This window comes from Orcinus orca, chromosome 1 (genome assembly GCF_937001465.1).
Source record: "Orcinus orca chromosome 1, mOrcOrc1.1, whole genome shotgun sequence".
Taxonomy (NCBI): domain Eukaryota; kingdom Metazoa; phylum Chordata; class Mammalia; order Artiodactyla; family Delphinidae; genus Orcinus; species Orcinus orca.
Genome location: NC_064559.1, coordinates 167,402,384 through 167,426,779, shown reverse-complemented (window position 1 = coordinate 167,426,779; position 24,396 = coordinate 167,402,384). Strand labels below are relative to the sequence as shown.

At 50.5% G+C, this 24,396-nt stretch overlaps 1 protein-coding gene across 9 annotated transcripts; it reads right to left on the bottom strand.

Annotated features, from left to right (window-relative positions):
* Window positions 1–1,436: 1,436 nt before the first annotated feature.
* Window positions 1,437–24,372, bottom strand: LOC101274602 (NADH-cytochrome b5 reductase-like). Of its 9 annotated transcripts, XR_007477941.1 has the most exons (8): window positions 19,547–20,869; window positions 18,734–19,009; window positions 17,691–17,839; window positions 14,856–14,943; window positions 11,371–11,475; window positions 7,344–7,547; window positions 4,251–7,168; window positions 4,029–4,175 (listed from the first exon to the last, which is right to left on the bottom strand). XR_007477941.1 is itself a non-coding variant. In XM_033435446.2 (7 exons), exons 2-7 carry the CDS (start codon window positions 18,923–18,925, stop codon window positions 3,114–3,116), a joined length of 942 nt encoding a protein of 313 aa, XP_033291337.1. In that variant the 5' UTR covers window positions 18,926–19,009; window positions 24,253–24,372; the 3' UTR covers window positions 1,437–3,113. The 9 variants fall into 9 exon arrangements, 8 of the variants coding, with proteins under 8 accessions (XP_033291337.1, XP_033291338.1, XP_004273954.1 ...); XM_033435446.2 differs by lacking the exons at window positions 4,029–4,175; window positions 4,251–7,168; window positions 19,547–20,869 and adding exons at window positions 1,437–3,317; window positions 24,253–24,372; XM_033435447.2 differs by lacking the exons at window positions 4,029–4,175; window positions 4,251–7,168; window positions 19,547–20,869 and adding exons at window positions 1,437–3,317; window positions 24,257–24,343.
* Window positions 24,373–24,396: the final 24 nt, after the last annotated feature.

Here is a 24,396-nt window from a genome sequence, read left to right as displayed (position 1 = left end):
CTGGAGAGGTGAGCAGAGCCACGCTGCTGTACCCTGAGGGCAGCAGGGAGCCACTGAAGGATTGAAGCAAGGGAGTGATAGGCTCAGATCTGCGTGTTAGAAGAAGCAGTCTGAATAAGCTCTGGAGAGCTGCAACACTGGACTCACACTCAACAACTATCCTACACTTAGATCTCATGTTAAGTATTGGGTTGGCCACAAAGTTCGTTCCGGGTTTTCCATAACATCTTACGGAAAAACCCGTATGAACTTTTTGGCCGACACAGTGTTACCACTACAATTTAAAAAATTGGGTCTGGCCACAGTGTGAAAGGGGGTGTAGGGGAGAGGCCGGAGGTTGGAGGCTGAGGATGGGAATGCTGCAGGCAAAACATGATGAGGGCGGAACCAAGGCAGCCACTGATTTTGCCACCAACACCCTGATAGCATCACCAGGAGAGATGGGAGGAATGGGCCAGCTCACCCTGAGCTGGGAACCTCACCCTGATTCAAAGAGGTTCATGCGCACACACTCCACCTAGTCCCCTTCTTGGACTCACTTATCATCTTTCGAGGCACAGGACCCAGCCATGAGCTCTCAAGTTTCCGGATGGTATGAGCCCTTTGGCATCTTGGCACCCAGGGCGTGGCTGGGTCTTCACCAATGTCCCATACGGGACCCCACCAGCATCTAGACCGCACAGATCCCACACGGAGTGAGGGGAAGGGGAGGGTGACACATTCTAGGGTAAGAGGGGCTGTTGGTTACCACTGGATAGTAATAGCTAAACATCAAATATCTAAAATGGGAAAAGACAGACATACAAGAACTGCCCCAGACCCCTCACTCCCTAAGTGGGGACCACCTACCACGCCTAACTGTGAGTGAGAGGCCTCTACCCTCAGTGCAGTGGTGCGTCCTGGCCTCCCCTAGGCCAGGCTAGAGCATTGCCATCCATTCTCCTAGCACTCCATACTTCCCTTTTTAGCACACTCATCCCTTTAGAATTACAACTTTAATTTCTGCCTTCCTTGTCGGACTATAAGCTCCCCAATGGAGCTTCCCAGAACCGCACCCACCTTGTTCATTGTTCTTCCCTCAGTGCCTAAGAGTCTGGCTCCTAAGACGCCCTCCAGGAGTATTTGTGAGTATAATCAATAGGACGTACTGAGGGAGGAGAAAGGGTGGAGGAAGATGCATAGATTCAGAGGCCCTGAGAAAGAAAGTGCCTTGCTCAAGTCACAGGAGAGGCCGAATGAGATCACAGTTCCTGCTCGGGACCTCCGCCTCTCAGGGAAGGGCCTCCCCACTGATTATGCTATGCTGCAAAGAGGCTTTGCAGCAGACCAGCATCTCCTGAAGCAGTCCATGGAATGCTGGTCTCAAAGTGTTCTCTAATTAAATAAGCTTAGGAAACTCTGGGTTAAACAAAATGGAAAACGTTTCTTCACCACTGGACTTTTCAGAGCCTTTAATATGCTCGTGTGCACGTGATTCCTGGTGAAGGTCACATGCAGTATTCCCCACATCTATTTGACCATGGAATTCTGTCTGTGAAGCTTGGTTTCAAACCTTTGGCACCATCCCCCAACTGCTTGCCATAATTATTTATTGAACATGGCACAGCAAGGAGATTTGTTGCAACTTTTTGTGCAGTGCAGGAAAACCCTGTTTCACAAATGAAAATGACTCCAAGCTCCAAGATATAAATGGGATAAAAACAAAACTGTTCTGGTCGGAAGGGGGCCTGGAGATCCCACCTGGCCATGCCTTCACTGCTGTCACGCCAGGAACTGTAGTGTCCTGCAGAGCCCAGTTTAAAAATCACTGGTACAGAACTCTGAGGACAGGGCTGACATTAGAGACCTGGCTTCTGACACTGGCCTTGCCATGAGCTGTTTTACCTTGGGCAGGTCACGTGGCCTAGCTGGGCCTTGGTTTCCCCATTGATACAATGAGTCTGGTAGATGGGATGCTTTTTGGAGTCCTGAGCTTTAACCTCTGATATGATGAGGGCTGTGATTCTATGACTGCAAAATTCCAACTCTACGATTCTATGGTTCTTTGATTCTGAGATTCCACGGCTTAATGTTCCAACTCTGGGACTGCCCATAGCCAGCCTGAGCTGGTGCAGCATACTGGAGCCCAGGCTACAGAAAGCAGAATTCATGAACTGCGGTGCACTGTCCAGGATTGCTAAGTTCCCTGCGGAGGGCATGCCCCATGAAGGATGGAGGGGGTGGGGTCTGGAGGAGGGAGGGGAGGTGCCTCAGAAACAGCAGCAGCTCAGTGGGCAGAGCAGGGAGAAAGACCCAGGTCTCCGGACTCCTGCTCTATCTTTAGATCTCCATGGCAACCATCACCAGGGCGCTGCAGCCGAAGGCAGGGCTGAGCTGGCTGCCTGCAGGAGGGGGAGGCATTTGCTTCCATGGCTCTTTTGCTGGGGAAAGGACTCTGGGCTGGGCTCTTGAGCCAGGAAAAGGAGACTGAGAGTGAAGCCTTTTGTAGCACAAAAGACCTGGTGCCAAAATAAAGGTAATCTAGGGCCCCACCTTGTTCTGAGACATGCTCAGGTTGCAGAACCCACGACCTTCATTGTGTCAGGCTCACAGCACTGGAGGTACATACAGCAAGTGCCTCCTCTAGCCTCCGCTATGGTCATTCCCTAACCAGTGAGCACCTCACCTGAGCCAGCCCTGAGGTCACAAGAGACACACATCTCCTGGGAAAGCAGGCTTTGGCACAGGCATTACAGGGCAGGGCCCAGTGGGAGCCCCTCTCAAACCCTTGAAGCTGAGGAACCAGGAAAGCCCCTGCTAGTCCTTCTGCCAACTCCTACCCAGCCAGGACCTGGCTCCCTCCAGGGAGTCCTCCCTGACTCCCGGCCCGATACTCCCCTCCCCAAGGTTCCTACAGCTCCATCTCCCTCCTCCCAGTAGGATGCCTGTTTGAGGGAGTCAGGAACCGCGTGGGGCGGATGAGAAACGGAGGTGTGCAGAGGTAAAGACATTTGTCCCAGGTCACCTGGAGAGTTAGCAGCAGTCTTCCATTCATGTCTTTGGATTTCAGTCTGTGTCCCTTCCTGCGTCCCAGTGCCAGGTCCCTGGCCTGAGCTTTAGAAGGGAGGCCAGGCCTAGAAGAGGAAGTAGGAGTCCTCGGCCAGGCCTGCGCTCAGCAAGTACCCGGCCACGTCCTTGGTAAACTCAGCTGAGCCGCAGACCAATGCAAACGGCTTTCTCCGACAGGAGCCGACCAGCTCTTCAATCAGGTCCTGGCCCAGGCGGCCAAAGTGGGTCTTGTCCCGGTAACTCCAGGGAAGCTGCTCTAGGGAGTTCTCCTGGGAGGATGAGAAACAGTGGGGGTGACTACTGGGGGTCCTCAGAGTTCACATGGCCAGCTCCTCTCTGGCCAACAAGGACACTGAGGCAGAGGGGGTGGGAAGCCAACCTTCACCCAACCCCACCACGGCCCAGGCACTTCCTCACACTGGGACTCACATCACCCTCACGGAAGCCTGTGGGTAGGTAGTTATCCTCCACAACAGCTGATGCACAGGGAGGAGGGATGCCTCTCGGGGCACACAATGACACAGGGGCAGCAGCAGGACCAGAACCTGGGGCCACTGCACCTGTCACTCAGGGGGGAATGTTTTCTCACCATGACTGTGGGTCTCCTAGCATCTTTCCAAGGTTATCCATCACCATCACCCTCGGAGCATAACTTTTGTTCATTTAAGATTTCAATTAGCTTGTTGAGTTAACAAATGTTTCCTGAGTGACTCTGTGCCTGGCCCGGTGCTAGGCAATGGGGATACAGCAGCTGCCCTAAACAGACAGGGTTCCTGGCCCCATCTGGCTGTGTGTATCAGAGATCCCGGGCTGCAGTGCCCTAACCAAGAGAAGGGTTTATTTCTCTCACATGAAAAGGCTAGAGGTAGTATTCTGGGGGTGTGCAATGCCCCAGGCTCCTTCTCTTTCTGCCTCTCTAGACTTAGCTTGTGGCTTTCATTCCCAGGGCCACAAAAGAAAATCTCCACTACTTGGAAGAATATCTTTTAAGTAAACATTTTATTGGAGTATAACATATGTATAAAAATCGTGAAGTTTATATAGTTTGGAGAATTTTAACGAAGAGAATAAACCATGTAACCAGCGTCCAAAACAAAACAGAACCCACAACAGAACAGGACCATCACCTCTGCAGACCCTATTGAGATGAACTTCTGGTTCCTGGGGCCAAGCGAGAACCCGCAACAGAACAGGACCATCACCTCTGCAGACCCTATCGAGATGAACTTCTGGTTCCCGGGGCCAAGCAGCGAGACAGGATGGAGAGAGAGGGGTTGGGGTTGGAATCCAAGCTTTGCCACCATTTTCTGGTGAGGAGCCATGACCTCTCTGAGCTACTGAGATGAGCGCAGCGGACAGGGAAGCGCTGAGAGAGCCTCCATGAATGCGGGCCTCGAATCTCAGGCGCACTCACAGAGCTCACCAGACCCCGAGGGCCTCTGAGTACAGTGCTGTGCTGCTGACAGGGTACACTCTCTGATGATCTGCATCTTCTTGCATGCCCTTCGTGCTCTGACCTGCCCAATGGGCCCTCGAGGGCAGGAACGAGTAGGGCCCGTTGGCCTTGCCCCTCCTTCCCAATGCCCGATCCCCCTAGGCCAGTTAGGTTCAGTGCAGCTGACCTTGACTGTGCACCCAGAGATGCATGGGGTCTGGTTGCTGCTCAAGTGGGGAGGGGACCCATAAACAATGGTGATGCAGTGGGGTGGGTGCTAGGAAGCAGAGCCTGGGCCGTGACAGCAGAAACATCTACACCAGCCTGGAGGCTCAGGGAAAGTTCCCAGGATGGAATTACACCTTAGCAGAGAGATGCGAGGGATGAGTGGGCGTTAGGTGAAGAAGTGGGAAAAAGTGTGCCTGGCAGGGGGAACCATACGAGCAAAGACCCAGGAGCCAGAAAAGCACAGAGCACTTGCGACCACAGGCAGACCGGTGACACCAGAACGCAGCATGCAGCCGGAGTGGGCCGGAAGGCGAGGCCATGGAGGGCTGGCACATAGCCTTGAGAGCGGTGGGGAGCTAGGGAAGGACAGGAAGCAGGGCAGTGATGTGGTCAGAGCTGCCCTTCCGGCTGCAGGATGAAGGACAAATCGTCAAGGAGTGGCTGGAGCAGGGAGATCCTTGATGATGCTGTCGCTATGGCCCAGGCAGCACCCGGAGTGGAGGAAGCATGGACAGGCAGGAGGCACCTCTCACTCCACCATCCCTCACCTTCCCCAGCTATTGACAGCCAGCCCACTCGCCTGCCCAACCCCAGGGCACTGGCCTCATCAAAGCCCCGGCCCAGGGTAGAAGGTCCCCTATTGCTGGTGAACTTTAACTCTGCCCTCAAGCCCGGGCTCCAATGCCATCTCCTCTGTGAAGCCCTCTCTGCTTGCCTCCAGCACCCTGAACACCCTCCACAGCACCTATCCCTGTGCTGTCTTACACTGACAAGCAATAAGAGCATGGTCTCGCCACCAACTTGCTGTGTTACCTTGGGCAAGCTTCTTAACCTCTCTGTGTCTCAGTTTCCACATCTATTAAAAGGACATGATGGCAGTATAAGCCTCCTAAGATGGTGGTGGGGATTAAATGAGTTAGTACACATGAAGTGCTTAGAACAGTGCTAGGCATAGAGAAGGTGCTCGATGAAGGGGAACCCTTGTCAGCCATCTCCGTGGCTGTCTCCACACATATAGATGAGCACCTGGAGGGCAGTAAGAGGTCATCTTCATTTTTATTTTTATTTATTTATTAAAAAAAATTTTTTTGGCCACCCTGTGAGGCATGTGGGATCTTAGTTCCCTGACCAGGTATTGAACCCCCGTCCCCTGCAGTGGAAGCACAGAATCTTAACCACTGGACTGCCAGGGAAGTCCCATTTTCGTTTTTAAATCCCTGGCACCTGGCACGTGGTGGGGGAAAGGAAGGCTGGCCAACCGCCAGGGCAATTCTGCCAGGTGCCTGCCTTCCTGCCACCTTCCCCGACCAGCTCTTAGGCAGGGCTGAGAGTGCTCCCGGCAGGAGTGGCCCTTCCCTCGCCCCTCTCCCCTCGGCTGGACCTTAGCCCTCTGCTTCATCCCTGACCTTGGGCGCTGCTGTCGCTGCTAATGTTCACCAAGCACGACCCTCTCGGTGTTCACGCCACAGAGCATTCTGCCCCGTGCACAGGCCTGTGGACTCTGGCCCCGGGGACCTCAGGACCTCTGGTTTCCTGACACCCTCCCCCACCCAGCCACAATGTCGAGGATCATGTAAGTCTTTAGGGACACTCTAAAGCTGTCTCAAGAGGAAATTGATGACAAGGGTGCTCCAAAGTACAGGGTAATGAGGCTGACCCTGACCAAGAGAATGGAGGGGAGGCACCGGCAGGGAACCTCAACCCAGGGCGTGCAGGAAAGAGAGATAAAGCTACAGACTAGGCGAAGGCCAGCGAACAAAGATAGCTGAGGGCCTGGCTTGAGGTGAGGCGCAAGACAGCCCTCCACGCTGCGGCCCTGTGGGGAGGGCCCAGAGGGGCGGCTTGAATGAATGGCGGGGATGGGGAACGAGAGGGAAGAAAGATAGCTGAGGGCCTGGCTTGAGGTAAGGGGCAAGACAGCCCTCCATGCTGCGGCCCTGTGGGGAGGGCCCAGAGGGGTGGCTTGAATGGATGGAGGAGACGGGGAACCAGAGGGAAGAGGGCTCAGGAGGCAAAGCCGCTTCCAGCTAGAGTGGCTGTAACTTGGAGGATTTGAAAGCAGCTTTGTTCCCAGGTGGGAACAAAGTGATGTGGAAAAGACCCTAACAAATGCAGTGAACTGGACCCGGTTTACTCCACCAGCCATTGCCCGGGTGAGCGCCTACTCCATGCCTGGTGCTGTGCAAAGCATTGAAAGCGGGGTGATCCAGACACGTGGTCCCTGCCTCAAGGAGCTATCACAGCCAGAGGACGTCTGTGCCTGGCCCACTGATTCTACAACCAGGCCCCCCGTCCATACAACAGAGGAGGCCAGAGGGTGGATGGCAGGCAGCAAACCATGGTGGGTGAGAGCTGGCGCTCTGGAAGCAGACAGTCTCGGGTTCGTATCCTGGCTTCACCCTGTCTGGCAGCATGACACCAGCTGGTGCCTTCACCTCTGAGCGTCAGTTTCCTCATCTGCATAATGAACACGGCAACACCTGCCTTCCTTGCCAGGCACACACTGGGGGTTCCACCAGTGGCAGGGATGACTATTACGGCACAGGGCAGAGAGCCCACAGCATGTCCTCGAGACGGGTGCAGGGGACAGTAGAGTCTCAATCAGGGAAGGGAATCATCCCCCTGGGCTCACCTGGCTGAGTACAAAGAAGGTGCGGACATTCCAGAAATGAGCCTGCTCCCGGAGGAAGGTTTTCAGGTAGATGCCCTCAAAGGTCTTGAAGCAGCCCACCAGGGTGATGAAGGTCTCATCCTCTGCGTTGTCTGTGATGCTCTGCAGGATGGGCACCATGGGGGCCAGGCCAGTGCCAGCAGCCAGCATGAGGAGCTCACCATACTAGGGAACAGGACGGTATATGACAGGGGTGGGCTGGGAAGGGGTCTGACCCCAGCCATCCACTACGGGGGCTTTTCTTGGGCTTGTCTGAACTGGATGGCACTGCCCTTCCTGGGTGTCCCACCCATCTGAGTTCGCCTCTCTACCTCCTCCAGAAAACCTTCCTTGCCTGTGAAAGGCTACAGCTTATGAGGTCTATGGAACAGAAATCATGGAATCTGGAGGCTGAAAGGGAACATGATGGTGCAGTCATCCTGCAAGTGGCTTGGCTGCCTTCTGAAGCATCCCCTCGGGACTCTGCTTACATACTTCTGCTGATAGGTAGTCCACTACCTCCCAGGGAAGTCTGCTCCATTACAGACTGACTCCCCTTGCCAGGGAAGGCTTCCCACCTGACACTGAGCTGACACCTGTTCCCACCAAAGCTTTGTTCTCCCACCGCCATCCCAGCCCTGCCCTCCGGGCTGCTTCCTCTGCCCCAGGGCAACCCTGCAGAGATCGGAGGCCCCTGGCTTGGACCCTGAGCCTGCTCATCTCTGGACTAAATGAGATACTATACCTCAGTGCCTGGCACAGAGAGCCAGGCAATCAAAGTGAGCTCCCAAGAGGCACCTGTTCCATCAGCTCCCCATCACCAAACCTGTTTCCTGGCTCTAGGCCTCTTTAAGATCAGTGCCTAGAAGGTTAGTGCACAGTGAGGTATTCACCGACATCCTTCTAGAGATTAGGCCTCTGTGCGCAGTCTGAGTGTTCACCAGCTTTAGTAACAGCCACTGCACACCACACTACTGCATGGAATGCTTCCTGGACTATCAGGAGCCTGGCAGATCTGCAGGAAAACCCCCAGTCACGCGATCTGGGCACGTTCTTTCACCTCTCTGAGCCTTGGTTTCTTCACTGGTAAGAAAATAACAGCACCTCCCTAGAATAGCACCTATCTCAGAACTGTCATGAGGATTAAAGAGATGACATAAAGTGCCTGGTATGGGGCTTCCCTGGTGGTGCAGTGGTTAAGAATCTGCCTTCCAGTGCAGGGGACACAGGTTCGATCCCTGGTCCAGGAGGATCCCACATGTCGCGGAGCAACTAAGCCCATGCGCCACAACTACTGAGCTGTGCTCTAGAGCCCACGAGCTGCAACTACTGAGCCCACATGCCGCAACTACTGAAGCCCGCACACCCAGAGCCCATGCTCCGCAACAAGAGAAGCCACCACAGTGCAACGAAGAGTAGCCCCTACTCACCGCAACTAGAGAGAAAGCCCACATGCAGCAACAAAGACCCAACGCAGCCAAAAAACCCGAATACATAAAATAAAATAAATTCTAAAATAAAATTGAAAAAATAATCAAGTGCCTGGTATGGAGCATGGGGCTTAATACAATTAGATTCCTTCCCTCACTGAGCCCTACTGCTAGCCCATCATCCTGTCCTGTGTTCATGCTCTCCCAGCCTCCCAGTCACGGGGTGTGCCATGCTCCCCCTTTCTCCCATCACTGCTCAGGCTCTCCTCTGGGGAGCCCTCTCTGAGCCAGGGGCAGGTGAGGGGTCCTTCCTGTGTTCCCACAGCCCTCTGTGCATCCCTCTTCACACTTGTCACACTATGTTGTTGTCATTTATTTGTGGGCCTGTCTCCCCATCAGACTGTGAGCTTCTGGAGGACAGGACTCATCTGACCCATCTCTGAGCCCCCAGGGTCCAGCACTGGCCTGGACCTGGGTGAATACCTATGATAGTCTGTGGAATGTCTCAGGGCTGACGTGACCCATCTGCATTGAAGATGGCTGCAGAGTGGCAAGACTGGGCTGCATCCCAGCATCCTCACAGGAGCAGAGCCAAGCCTTAGCCACAGTTTCAGCAGCCAAGTATTCATGTGTGACACACCATGTCTTTTCCCTCATGGCTGGGCCCTACACCCTCCCAGACAGGAAGTGCAGGGCTTTCCAGTGGGGTCTGTGGATGCCAAGGTAGTAAGGTATGCCAAGGTATGTCCAGGAAGATGGCCTGCAGGTATTCTTTATTTCTTCTTTTAGCTTATTTATTTTTTTTATTAAAAAAATTTTTTTTGCCTGTACCAGGCAGCATGCGGAACATCCCCGACCAGGGATCGAACCCGTGCCCCTGCCAGTGGAAGTGAAGAGTCTTAACCACTGGACCACCAGGGAAGTCTCTTTTAGCTTCTTTATATCTGCTGAATTTTTTTTTGGTAATGAACACGTACTGCATTTGTAGTAAGGAAAATACCAATAAAAGCTATTTTTAAATTAAACAAAAAGAATGGACCCACAGACATAGAAAACAAACTTATGGTTACCAAAGGGGAAGGGAGAGGAGGGATAAATTAGGAGTTTGGGATTAACATATATACACTACCGTATATAAAACAGATAACCAACAAGGACCTGCTGTATAGCACAGGGAACTATACTTAATACTTTGTAATAACCTATAAGGGAAAAGAATCTGAAAAAGAATAGATGTATATGTGTGTGTGTGTGTGTGTGTGTGTGTGTGTGTGTATATATATACATATATATACACACATATATATGTATGTATAACTGAATCACTTTGCTGTACACTTGAAACTAACACAACATTGTAAATCAACTGTACTTCAATTAAAAAAAAGAATGGAGAGGAAAAATGATTTGTTCTTTTCCATTTGTTTTTGTTTTGCTTTGTTTTCCTAATTATAAAGGTAACAGGTACTCATTATGGATAATTTGGAAAACATAATGAAGAAAATAAAAATCACCCATAATTCCACTACCCAGAGCTGCTAACATTTTATTGCTTTTTTTAAAAAAATATTTTTTCTGAGGACTTCCCTGGTGGTCCAGTGGTTAAGACTCTGCACTTCCACCACAGGGGGCCTGGGTTCAATCCCTGGTCAGGGAACTAAGATCCCACATGCCATGCGGTGAAGAAAGAAAAGAAAAGAAAAGAAAAGAAAAGAACGAAGGAAGGAAGGAAGGAAGGAAGGGAATTCTTTAAAAATATATATATATTTTCTGTGCAATTTAACTTAGTTTCCTAACATTGTATATTCAGTTTACCTAGTGTTTGTCACTTGATCTTACAGCTTAAGCATTAACATCATTTATAAACATAATTTTAAAATCCAAGATAATAGTCTATCACGTATCTGTAACCCAGTGTGCTTAACTGTTCTGTTGTTGGATGTTCAGTTGTCTCCAATTTCTTGCTATTATAAATAAAGCCGCAATGAACATGTCCAAGAGGCAGCATTTTGGATTCTTTCCATAGGACAGACTTCAGAAGTGGAAGCACTGGGTCAAGGGTGTGAAGATTCCTAAGACTCCCAGTGCATACTGTCAAACTGCTTTCCAGATATGCACCAACTGATGAGAAATTACTGATTCTTCCCGGGAATGTCAGGGGAGGATGTGAACATGCCGTGAAGATGAGGGGAAGAGCCTTTGGGTTGGGAAGCAGGGGGTTCCCAAGCAGTGAGCCACAGGGTGTATTTAGGGAGTGGTCTCATAGTCTTGTAAATGGAACGTGAAACTGGAAAGATATCTGAGAGTCAGATGGCATAAGGGCCCTAAATACCTAGCTCATAGTCTGAATTTTTCCAAGCAATGGGCAGGCAAGGATGGTTCTGGAACATGGGCAGGCAGTTTTGTTTCTTAGCACCTATTCCCATCTCCTCCCATGTCCAACCCCAAGGATACTCTTGGGATTAGGTTTGGGCTCAAGAAGAATGGCACAGTGAGATTCTATGGCCTGAAACATGAGAACCACATTCCTGGAAGCTAAGCTGGGAGGGGTCTCCTGAGGACTCATTGCGGGCACTGACCTGGTTTGGTTTATAGAAGAAGCCTCCGAAAGGTCCTCGCCAGAAAGCCGTGTCTCCTGCTTTCCAGGACTCCACATACTGGGACATCAGCCCTGTCTGGTAGCACTGGGAGGAAACGAAGGGAGACCTCATTAAGACAGGCACGTGTTGCCAATACAAACCACATCAGCCTCGAAAGTGGAGCCCTTCCTGCACTCCCAGTGCTTTACACGTGTTGTGTCATTTAATCCTAATTATCCATGAAGTTGGTACTGTCGTTCCCCATTTTCAGATGAGGCCAAGAAGCTTACACAGAAGGTAACTGGTAAGACTGGGATGAGAATCCATAAGACCTACGGCCTTAACTATAGAGGTCTCAAACCAAATAACTACAATGGCCATGTGGGTATCAGAACTGAGTGAAGAACTGGGTATGAGATGATTGATGGCAACTAGCAGTCTCAGCATCAGGGAGACAAGAGTGATTGGTGGGGACTACAGTAAATTGGTGAGTGAATACTCTTTCTAAAGGAGGAAACCACTCTGCAAATTCCAGCACACAGTCCGCGGGGCCAGCGATGCCAGATCTTCTGACTCTCTAAGAGGGGTAGGAAATCCATACTTTTGTGAAAATTTTCCCATTTTTGAAATGTTGGCAATTAATTCAAAATTTTAAAACACTGTGCAGGCCAAGACCAAATATATTTATGGGCTAGAGTCCGCCTCATTTGCAATCTCTGCATATCCCTGCACTGTCTTCTGGCTGGATGAAAAAAGTGAAGATTGTGGAGGGGGTTCCTCCACGGGGGAAGTGCACACTGCCCTGACTCTGTCAGGCACCATGCTGGGGCTGCAGGGGAGACAGCTGGACCTTAAGCTCCATGGAGGCAGCCAGTGCCTGAGTCATGGAAAGGACGTAAACATCTGAATGAATGAATGAACCCAGATTCAGGCCCTCCCTCTAAGGAGCTCACAATCTAAGAGGGACCTAAGTCTCAGACATATAAAAGGTAGAGACTACCTAACCCCCCGTGAGAAGGATGAAGTGCTAGGAGAGCCCTGAGGAGGTACAGTCACTTCCAATGGAGTGGGATCGAGGACAGCTTCCTGGAGGGGAAAGCTAAGCTGGACCTTGAAGACTGGGTAGACTCAAACTCACTGGGGATGCGGGAAGGAGGGCAGAGAGAATTCTGGGCATCAGGTGTGGTATGGTCAGGGGTAAAACAGCCCAGGAAGGGTGTCTGGAGAAATTATAACCAGGCTTGAAGGAGAGACTGGGCTTTGGTCACCAGACATGCTTTTAAGCACCCACAGCTACTTCTGGTACCAGCCCTGCCTTCCTTGGGCACCACATGCATAAAGCAAGGCAAGTCTTCCGCTTACCTGAAGAGGTCTGGGGAGGAGGCTACAGTTTTTCTCCTAAGTTGCTGGAGGCTATATTTCAGTGCACACCTTGTTTTGTGGCCCCAGTCTCGGGGAGGCACAGCCCCAGGGGTGGCCTTAGGGGCCCTATGGCACAGATAGCACTCAAGGAGAAAGGAAGGATTTTTCTGTGCCTCTGGCACCCACACGGAGCCTGGCACACAGTAAATGCTCAATACACACTTGTTAAACAGAACTGACACTGAACTTGTTCTTCCACTTGAGATCATATTACCCCAGGGACCTTGGGACAATGACATCATCTCTCTGGGCTTCAGTTTCTTCATCTGTAAAGTGGGGAGAATATGATCTACTCTGCAGGGTGATTATGAGGTTGAAACGAGATAATTAAAATAAAGAGCTAGAAGCAGTACCTGGTGCCCAGAAGGTGCCAGAGAAATGAGAGCTCCTCCTTTCCATCTACATGGGAGGGTAAACCTTACAAAACCCGCCTGCCTTCCCAATTTGCAAGGACATTTCCAGATCTTCCCAGCCAGCGGCTTAGGGATAATTAAGCATCTCTCTAAAGAGAGGCTTTCCGGTAAACGAAGGAGAAAATCAGCCTTGCAGCTGGGAGAAATCCAGCTGCCCTGAAGAACTGTCTCCAGGCTTATCCTTTCAATAGAAACACACCCAGACAAGCAGCTTGGGGAAGCAGGCCATTTGGAGAGGATTTGTGGAATCTCCCAGACAAACAGTTGCGTGGAAAAGGGATCCCATCCAAGCTTATGTGTGAAGGAATAAATACTCCAGCTCTGAAGGCAGGCGGGGATGGTTGGGAGCCAGAGATGGTGCTGGGGACCTGGAGTCAGAAGGCCAGGGCTCACCTTCCAGCTGTACTTCTTACTACCTGGGGAGCCTCAGGCCCTCCTGGGGCCTCAGTTTGCTTATCAGTAAAATGGGGATAATTCCTGTCCTACAAGGGAGACAAAGGATGTGAAAACTATTCCTAAATATAGGTGTTCCCTAGGATTCCATTTAGAAATGATCTAGAGCTATGTATTAGGCTGACCCACATGAAACTGCTGTTTCTGTAAGTCAAAAACGTTAGCATGTCAGCAATTTCATGTAGTTCAACCTAATTGTTTTTGCACATAATTGGACCTTCATGACGTCTTATACATTTGTTGCCTATTCCTTGGGTCTCTGGGATATTTTGCATCCAGCCCACTTTGTTCATCTCATATCTGCTAATTTCCCTACCCATCTCGGCTGCCCCTACAAGCAACTCTCCTCCCGCCACTCAGACTGGGTACAGTTCCCAGAAGACCCTGCTCTATTTCACTCCTCCCTGCCTTCGGTTATCCGTCTCCCTGGAATGCCACTGCTAACTTGTATTCCTCCCTCAAGGCCCAACTCAAATGCCCCGACCCCTGCCAACCCACCTGCGAGATGATTTCAGGTTACTTTGGCCCCCAAGGTCCTCCATGTCCCATCTTTTGCCTACAAAAGTGTTCCAGGACAAATGACTAACAGTTCCCCAAATCATGCCTCCTTTGCCGCTGTACGTGCTGATACAGCACTCAGAGCTTCCTTCCCACTCCTGAGCTTAAACATAGAGCTCAGACACACAGCCTCCTCTGGGAAGCCCAGCTCACCTTCCCTGCAGCCCCAGCTGCCCTGAGTTGGGTTGGGGCCTCGTGTCACAGCATCTACCACCTTGTACTGTCCCAGTCTGGCCCCTATCTGAGGGCGGGCACCATGTCTGACTCTCCCTGGACACCCGTGCCCAGCACACAGTAGGTGCACATGACTTGGCTCCCCTTTTCCCGGCTCAGTGCTTACACTTCATCAATAGGGAAGAAGGTGAGGAGGAACGGCTTTACTTTTCTCAGTCCAAGCCTGTTTTCCATAAAATCTATCAGGAACATGCCCTCTGTTGGTGGGCCAGTAGCCTCCTTTCCCCAGGAGAGGAGGAGATGAGAAAAGGTTTCTTTCATTGTCCTTGCTCTTCCCTCAAGCCAGCCTCCTCCCATGTGAGCGCTGGCTTTTCCCATGTCAGAGGGCAGTGCCCCACCCAGACCAAGCTGGCAAATGGAGGTCCAGTCCACAGCCTCTTAGAGCATCTGTGTGAGTTGGCTCACCTTGATTAAAACTTCAAAGTATCCTTTTGCGTTGGCAGGGCTGATGGGCGTATAGGCTCTCTGAATTTCTAAGCCATCTACTATCCCTCTGGGAAAGAGAAGCACTCAGTCAGGCAGTCAGCCAGTTATTCAACAAACCCTTAGAGTACCGAATCTGTGCCAGGCTGGTGAGAGTGAAGGTGGGGGCCCAGTCATCCCCAGGGGTCCTCATTGAGGGGCAGGCAAGATGGAGCAGAAGAAAAGAGCACTGGGCTCCCCCCACTGCCACGTGCTGGCTGTGAGACCCTGGGCAGGTCATTTAAACCCTCAGCTGCCCCTTCTGTAAAATGGGGACAACTGTCTATGCCCCTGCTGTGTAGCTCCACAGGGGTCACAGATGAAAAAGTGCTTCAAAAAGTACACTGATGAGCTTCCCTGGTGGCGCAGTGGTTAAGAATCCACCTGCCAACGCAGGGGACACGGGTTCAAGCCCTGGTCTGGGAAGATCCCGCATGCCATGGAGCAACTAAGCCAGTGCACCACAGCTACTGAGCCTGTGCTCTAGAGCCCGCGAGCCACAACTACTGAAGCCCACGCGCCTAGAGCCCGTGCTCGACAACAAGAGAAGCCACCGCAATGAGCAGCCCGCGCACCGCAACAAAGAGTAGCCCCCGCTCACTGCAACTAGAGAAAGCCCGCGCACAGCAATGAAGACCCAACGCAGCCAAAATAAATAAATTAAAAAAAAGTACACTGATGATGTGAGCTATTTTAGGACATCACTGGGGTTTTTCCTGACCTCTCCTCGACCACAGAATGATCAAGATAAAAATAACTATATTTAACAAGCGTTTAACATTTATCAAACATGACCGCATGCCAGGAGCATCAGAAGTGAAAGGATCCTCAAGGGTGCCTTAGTCCAAAGCCTGACCCCATGCATGAATCCCCTCCAGTGTTATCAACAAGGGGGCCGGGAGCACGACCATGAGTAATAATAAGAGCAGCATGTTGTAGGAAATGCCTAAGATGCCCCAAGTATACTATATGCAGTGTCTCATTTATTTCAAACAATAACCAAAATGAGGAAACCAAGGCTTAGGGAAGGGATGTCACCTGCCTGAGGTCACACAGCTAGAACTCATCTGTAGCTGTGTCTGCCTCCAGGTCTGGGCTCCTTACCACTACTCAGAGCTTCCCTGGAGCACCTAAGCACTCCTCTCTCGAGCCCTACTATGTACAAAATTTTCTTCTTTGAGGTATGCAAAGATTAAAAAGGCCTGTCCCAATGTATCAAAAGTTGGGCAGAAATATTCAATAAATGCTTACAGAAAAAACAAGGAAATAACAAACAGAACATATGGCATGGCTCGGATGCAAAGGGCACTGTGACATTTGCTATGACAGGGGTAAAAGTGACAGGCACTCTCACCTAGGGAACCTCAGAAGGCCTTGAGCTCAGAAGGTCTTAAAGGACAAGCAGGCCACTAACAGGTAACAATGGGCAGGAAGTAAAGTAATTCCAGGCAGAGGGAACAGCCTGGGCAAAGGCTTAGAGGTAGGATAATGTAGGGCAAGCCAGGAACTGGCGAGTGGACCTCGGGGCTGGAACAAGGGGCACGTATGGGGGTGGTTGGGGGTGTGTGGAGAAGAACTTGCTGGGCAAGGAGGCTGGGGCCTTGGGTTACAGTGTCACTGGGGAGGCACTGTGGAGTACCAGAAGGGGGCTGAATGAGGAGGGATGTGGTCAGCTGCATGTGTTAGGAATGTCACTGGACTGACAGAGAGGGGCCAGACTAGAGGCAGGTAGTTCTGGGCATCCCTGACTTATGGATGGAGGGTTGCTTGGGGCTGTGACCTGTCCTGTGGCCCCTCTTGTCCACTGGAACAGTGACCTTTAAGGACCGTCAGCCAGGCCACAGGCCAGAACAAGCTGGGCACAAACACCAGGGGTCAGTGCGAGGCAAGTACTGGCTAGACTTTCCGTCTCCTTTGATGGCTCTGCCTCCTCTTGCCAACACCATAAATGCTGGAGTTGCCAGGGTTCGGTCCTACCTCCTTCCCTCTTTCCATGCCCCACGTGCTCCCAAATGCCATCCAGGCATAACAATATACCTGGATGATTCCCAGATCCACGTCTGCAGCTCAGATTTCTCTGCTGAGCTTCAGACCCAGAGAGTCAACTGCCTGGCAGTCACCTCCATCTGGAGGTCCCAAAGGGTCCTGTCCCTGTGTAGGTGGAGGTGGGGATCAAGGCGCGAGAAGAGTACAAAAGTAAGCTGGAAGGAAGAAGGAAGTTCAGAGGAATGAAGGGTGTAACTCAGGAGGCGGGCTGTTTGGGTTTGAATCCTTATTAGCTGTGTGATACTGGGCAGCACCCTTACTTTCAACAACAGTGTCTTCTCTATCAACTGGTGCTAATCATATGAGGTTAATACCACAAGCTCTGGAGCCACACTGCTTGCTTTCAAATCCTGGCTCCAACACTTCCTAACTGTGTGATCTTGGGGAAGTTATTAAACCTCTCTGACTTCAGTTTCCTCTCGGGCATGACACTGGTGTCTACCACACAGGATTTTGTGAGGGATGAATGAGCTTATACATATGAGCACACAGAACTGTGCCTTGGATACGAAGTGCTAAAAAAGTGTTTGCTGTTACTGTTGTTATTATTTATTATGAAAATGCATTATCTAGTTCAATTCCAAGAGCCCTCTGAGTCACATATTACTATGTTTATTCTGAAGATGACAAATGGAGGTTTAAGGAAGGTTAAGCAAGTTGCCCTAGACCACACAGCTAGCAAATGGCAGAGCAGGGCTGCAAAGCCTGGGTCCTCCCACTACCTGAGTGTACCGTAGGATGAGGTGCTGGCCAGGCCACAAGCCGAGCCGGCTGTTCCCAGGTAATGCAAACCGGACAAGGTAGGTGTCCTTAGTGAGTCTGTCCGTGGCACTGATGCAGAAGGCTAGGAAGGTCTCTGGGCTCAGCTTGGAGGGACAGCTCTGCAACAGGAAAAGATTCAACAGCTAGAAGCTGGGACTCAAGAGACATGCAAGCATCCATGGGCAACCTTCCCACAAGGAGAGGCTATCAAGGCCAATAAGTTTTCTCTGTAATAGCGTAGTCCCGCCTTACTTCCCTTTCAGGCTCTAAGAATGCCAGAACACTTTACATTGAGCTCACCCTGCTCTGAAGCCTTGTATGGCTCCCCTCAGCCCCAGGATAAAGTGCAAGGTCCTTAACTGGACACTCAAGGGCCCTGTGGATGGGCCCCAAGTCTCATTTTATCTCCCAGGCATCAGACACCAGACTTTTCTCTGTACCCCAAGAATACCCTGCGGCTCCCTACCTGTGAGCCTTTATTTGCTCGAGCAGTGCCCTCTATCCAGAACACTCATCTCCAATGTACGAAAGACCTACCCATCCTTCAAACCTGCTAAAATCCAGATGTGCACAATTTAGAAATTGATGGGACCTAATGGATGATCTAATCCAATATCCTTATTTTATATGTGGGGAAACTGAGGCCTGAGTGGTAGTGACTTATTTGTACAAGGTCACACCATGAGCAGGGACTCAAATTCATGTCTTCCAAGTCTCAGGCCACTGTCCTTAATATTCCACCCCACCTCTACCTCCTCCGGGAAGTCTTCTCTGAATGCCACGACTCACAGATCTCCCTCTCCTGTAAAATGCCCACACCCAATTCACTCCTGGGACCTCCCCTAGCCACCTGCCCCATTCCCCATTCACCAGCTCAGGGCCAGGCTTTGAACCTGGGTCAGTCTGCTTCCATTAAGCTCACTCTTTTCTCTCTGCTGTACAGAGTCAAAGGAAGCTTCCGCGAGCAGGTACACTGCATAGGGCTGAGGCCAGGTGACGCTGCTCCCCCTCACCTGTGTCTCTTCTCCACTCAGCAGGCTCCTGTCCTTGCTGGCTCGGGCTGCCTCCCAACTTGCTAGGTCTCGCTGGTAGAGGTCAAACACGCAGGGTGAGCAGCCACTGCCGCAGCACTGGGAGGGCAGGGGCTCCACCGGCCGAAGCTGCAGCCAGGCTTCCTCGTCGTCGTCTTCCTCCCCCTTGTCCATTGTCAGTGGGCCTTGGTCAGGCAGGAGGTGTGGGCAACTGGGTGCTCTTCCCAGAGTAGGCCCAGGTCCTCCTCCCTTGCCAGCCTGGGAGAGGGAAAACATGTGGTTACACTCTGGTCACCTCTATTCTGCTCATTCTCCCTGAGGCCTGCAGGTGCCAAGCTCTGTGTGAGCACTGGGGACACGGATGAATCAATCCTGGGATCTGCTGCCTGGTGGGGGAGGGAGGGAGACAGGGCACAGCGATTGTAACAGGCAACCATGGTTTCTTGACCTCTTCGTGTGCTCTGAGGACTGCTGGATTAAGATTACATAGAAAATCTCATTGAATTTTTAAAATATTTTAAATGATGAAGTACAACATTTATGTACAACTTAATATTTATAAAAGTTATAAAAATAACTTTTTATACAGATAAATTATATACAGATAAATTACACAGATAAATTATAAATAAAAATAAATAAAAGAACCCTTTCGTAAGCACCACTCACTCAAGTAAAAAGAACCTTGCTGGCATCCCAGAAGCCACACATTTGTGTTCCTCCCTGATCACACCCCCGCTTCCCATTAACCACCCTGACTTTTTTTTTTTTTTTTGCGGTACACGGGCCTCTCACTGTTGTGGCCTCTCCCGTTGCAGAGCACAGGCTCCGGACGCACAGGCTCAGTGGCCATGGCTCACGGGCCCAGCCGCTCCGCGGCATGTGGGATCCTCCCGGACCGGGGCACGAACCCATGTCCCCTGCATCGGCAGGCAGACTCTCAACCACTGCGCCACCAGGGAAGCCCCCGCCCGACTTTTGATATAATCATTCCCTTGTTTTTCCTTAGTTGTGCCACCTTTATTTGCAACCCTATCCACTATTTATCAGGTTTGCTTAGTTTCTACCTTTAAACAGAATCATATGAATGCATTCTTCTGTGTCTGGTTTCTTTCACTCACCACTGTTGGTGAGTCACCTGTCAAATTGCTGCATCTCATTTAATCTTTACAACAAGGCCAGTCCTGGAGGTGTCATTTTATGGATGGGAAAACTGGGGTCTGGAGAGGTTTAATAACTTACCCAGGGTGACAAAGGTCCCCAAATGATGGCACTGGGACTTTAATTCTGCTCTGTCTGGTCTCAGAACATATTGTTCTTCAATTACAGGAAAACAGGAGGAGGAGGAAATCATGATGGTCCAGGTGAGAGGTAATGAGGACCTGGACCAGGGGAGCTTCAGGGAGGATGAGAGGACAGTGGTCAATTAGAGAAATCCTGAAGCAGTAATTAACAGGACACAGAGACTGATGGATGTGAGGTGAGCAGGTGAGGGGGATAGAAGGGACATCCAGGTGTCTGGCTTGGATCCGTGGGTGGATAGTGGGTCCAAGAGAAGCTGAGTTTTAGGGGAAAGAGGAAGTGGGGGAAATGGCTAAGTTCAGTTTGAGGTACACTGAGTGCCTGTGGGACATCCAAGGGCAAAATCCAGCTGCCAGTTGGATTAAATAGGTCTAGGTACCTGAGTCTGGAGATGGAGCTCTGGGTAACTGACAACAAGGGAGGGATGAGTGGGTAGAGGAAGAGAACAGGCTGGAGCCTCTGAAGGCCTGCTTGGCTTCCTGCTTCCTGCAGCACTCACTGCACTTGGTCCAGCCCTGGTCACTGTAGGTGCTCAATAAATGCTCTTCCAGTGAATGAATCTCTACCCTATAGCATTTCACACTGTTCAGAAATTACATGTTTACGTGGTTTTCTCTTCTTTTGAGACTGTGAACTCCTTGAGGGCAGAGACCTGTTTTTTATTCATTTTATGAACTAGCACAGTGTACATTTAAAAATATGGATGTTATATGAAAGGAAGAAGGAAAGGAGCTTGGTTTCAGGGCCATTAGGTAAACATTGTCTGAAAGAAAGATCAGGGAGGAACATTTAAATGGTTATGATTTATTTTGAGATGTTTCTGTGAGGGCAGTTTGCGATTTATCAAGGTTCTCTGTCTTCATATGTGGAACTATACAGTTTATATAGAAATAGACTTGGTCATCTCACCTGTAAGGAAACTATTCATTGAAAATTCCACAGGCAGGGACTTCCCTGGTGGTCCAGCCGTTAAGACTCTGTGCTCCCAATGCAGGGGGCCCGGGTTCAATCCCTGGTCAGGGAACTAGATCCTGCATGCTGCAACTAAAAGATCCTGCATGCCACAGCTAAAGATCCTGCACACTGCAATGAAGATCCCACACGCAGCTATGAAGATCCCACGTGCCGCAACTAAGACCCGGTGCAGTCATATAAATAAATAAATATTTTAAAAAAATCCACAGGCAAATCAAAGTAAAAGAGGGTCTTCTCTCCCTCTTGTCTGAGAACAGAACTTAGGGGAAGTCTGATGTCCCAGAGCATTATTTGATATAAATATCACTCCTCCAAAAGCTCCAGTCTTGGACTTCCCTGGTGGCGCAGTGGTTAAGAAGCCGCCTGCCAACGCAGGGGACACGAGTTCGAGCCCAGGTTGGGGAAGATCCCACATGCTGCGGAGCAACTAAGCCTGTGCACCACAACTACTGAGCCTGCACTCTAGAGCCCGTGAGCCACAACTACTGAGCCCGCGTGCCACAACTACTGAAGCCCATGCACCTAGAGCTGGTGCTCTGCAACAAGAGAAGCTACCTCAATGAGAAGCCTGCACATGGCAGCGACGGGTAGCCCCCGCTCGCCGCAGTAAGCCTGTGTGCAGCAATGAAGACCCAATGCAGACAAAAATAAATAAATTAATTTAAAAATATAAATAAATAAAATTAAAAAAATAAAAGCTCCAGTCTTTGATTTCCTCCTATTCATTCCTGCCTCTTAGACACTTACTGGGCAGGGGCTGCTGAATGAGGTGCTGGGACACAGAGGTGACTGACACTCATCTCTGTCCTGGAGGAGTCATCCACTAAACAGATAAGAACCGGGATAAGATAGATGCACTGCCTCACTCAGTCCTCTCGACAGCTGTACATAAGTAGGCCATGCTCTTCCTCATTTCACAATGGAGAAAACTGAGGCCAGGAAGCAGGAGTGGTAAAGTTAGTGCACATACCTGGTCTCTTAAGACTCCAGGCTGCTCTTTCTCCCTGGATTTCATGCTCTAGAGGGCAGAGGAGAGTGTCTTCATCTCCAATTCCCAGTGCCTGGCACTGGGCTGGCACAGAACAGGGACCCAACTTGCCAAACTGCCACGGAATTTTATAGGCACCCTGGAGCTTCCCAAGGGCAGTAGCTTCATTTGTGCATAAAGTGCTAGAATCAAGGTGTGCGCCAAGTCTGTGCAAAAGCAGAGGAGCAAACCACCACCCCGACTAGAAGACAGTGAAGTCCTGTTTCTTGGTTACCAATCACTTCCCAGGAGCCCTCACCTTTAAGATCTTTCCCACTTTTCCTGCTTTCCACACCCATTTACACTGGAGCTTCCCATGGGCCCAAACGATGTGCTTCCAGTCTCCCCCTACACCATCAATCAGCACACCTCCCACCAGCTCTGATCACAACAGTCCCCTGCTTAGCAAGCTTCAATAGCTCCCCACTGCCTACAAGATACAATCCAATCTCCTTGTGTGGTGCCCAGTGTTCTTCTGATCAGAACTTGTCCAAATTCTCTTACCACTTACTATCATTGGTTTTAGAAGGGTAGTTCCTCTGTGTGCAATAAATCTTTCTCTTATAGAGGAAAGGCTGCTCTTTAGAGAAAAGAAAACCTGGTTCTACTGCTGGTTCTATGATTTCAGGAAGGTTTAGCAGGTTGAGAACCCCTTGAGGGCAAGCAGGTATCTTATTCTTTCTGTATTCTACCACCAAGCACAGGCCTGGCATATGCAAGGCTCAGGTGAGTGGTGAGTACTCAGTTTACATACAAGGTCTGGGAGCCAGGCGCAGTGCTAGGTGCTGGGATACAGCAGAGGTTAATAAAACAGGGGCTCTACCTTCACAGAGCTTGCAGCCTAGCTTGGTGTCACATCAGGTCAACCCATTTTTCTTGCATGTTATGTACCAGGTTTGTATTAAGAGTGAATGAGATCTGATTCCCTCTTTATGCTGACTTCTTACTCCCAAAAGGTATTTCAGAGATAGTGAGGTAAGTGAAGGAGCCCTATTGACTGTAAACTGCTGTACAGTGTGAGGGTTATTTAGCCTTCTTTGCCTTAAATTTACTTTCTCCGTGTTTTACTAATCCCACTCTCCCTACTATTTTCGAAATTAGTAGAGAAGCTGGCCACGTCAGTCATGAATTTTAAAGACCAGGTTCACATCTTCTCTCAGCCTCTACCTTTTCAGTCTAAGAAGCCAGGCCTTGACATGTTGTTGCCTCTGCCTGGATGACACTCCTCACCCTCAGGCCTTGCTTCAAGGTCACCTGCCCTCAGAGCCCTCCCTGAACCACCCCCTTCTCATTCTCTAGAAGGTACCCTATTTGCTTATTCATCACATCATTATGTATTCATTCATTAAACATATATTTACTATGTGCCAGGCACTGGTCTAGGAGCAGGTTTCACAGCAGTGAAGAAACAAAATCCCTTGCACTCATGGATCTTATATTCCAGCGAGAGCGTGATTAAATAAAATCAAAATAGAAAACATGTTATGTTAGTGTTAAATACTGAAGAGAAAAATAACTGGGGGAAAAGGCATATGAAGCGTGTGTGTGTGTTGCAACTATTTATTTACTTTACTTTCTTTCTGTCTGCATCTCCCACTAAACTGTACGCTCTACATCGCACATCTGTTTTATTCACCAGTGTAAACCCGATGCTCAGCAGTGCCTGACACTCAGTGGGCATTTGATAAATACGTGCTGCGCAGGGAGGAAGGTACACCTCCGCCGCTCTGGCCCTGCTTCTAGGAGGCGAAACGCGACATTCCGAGGAAAGGAACTCACTTTGGGCGCTTGGGAGGAGGCGTGCAGTACAGCGCGGTCGGTGCGGCGCCGGAGTGGTGCAAGGGCCACGCTCAGGCTCCGCGTGAGGGCTGGAAAGGCAAGGAAATTTACGGCGTACCCACCGCGCGCCGAGTGCTGAGCTAGTTTAGGCGCTAGTTTAGACGCTAGTTTAGGCGTTTCTATCGCTATTTTTACAGCGAGTGACTTTAAAGCTCAGAAGGAAGTGCCCTGCCCAAGCTAGTTTAGGCGCTAGTTTAGGCGTTTCTATCGCTATTTTTACAGCGAGTGACTTTAAGGCTCAGAAGGAAGTGCCCTGCCCAAGCTCCAATTGCTCGTTAAGCGATCAAGGTTGTCCCGAGTTCAGGCTTGAAGTCCTGAATCTCTTCTCCTAGTCCCCCTGCCCATCACAACCACTCACCTACCCTCCTGCGCTTCCCCGGGGAGGCAGGCAGGGTTCCACCTGTGGGAAATCGCTGACGGCCTGCAGGGTGGGGCAAGACGAGTATGCCCTGACGATGATTGGGTAAAGTGGCTGCCACTCATAAAACGAGTCTGGGCGTTC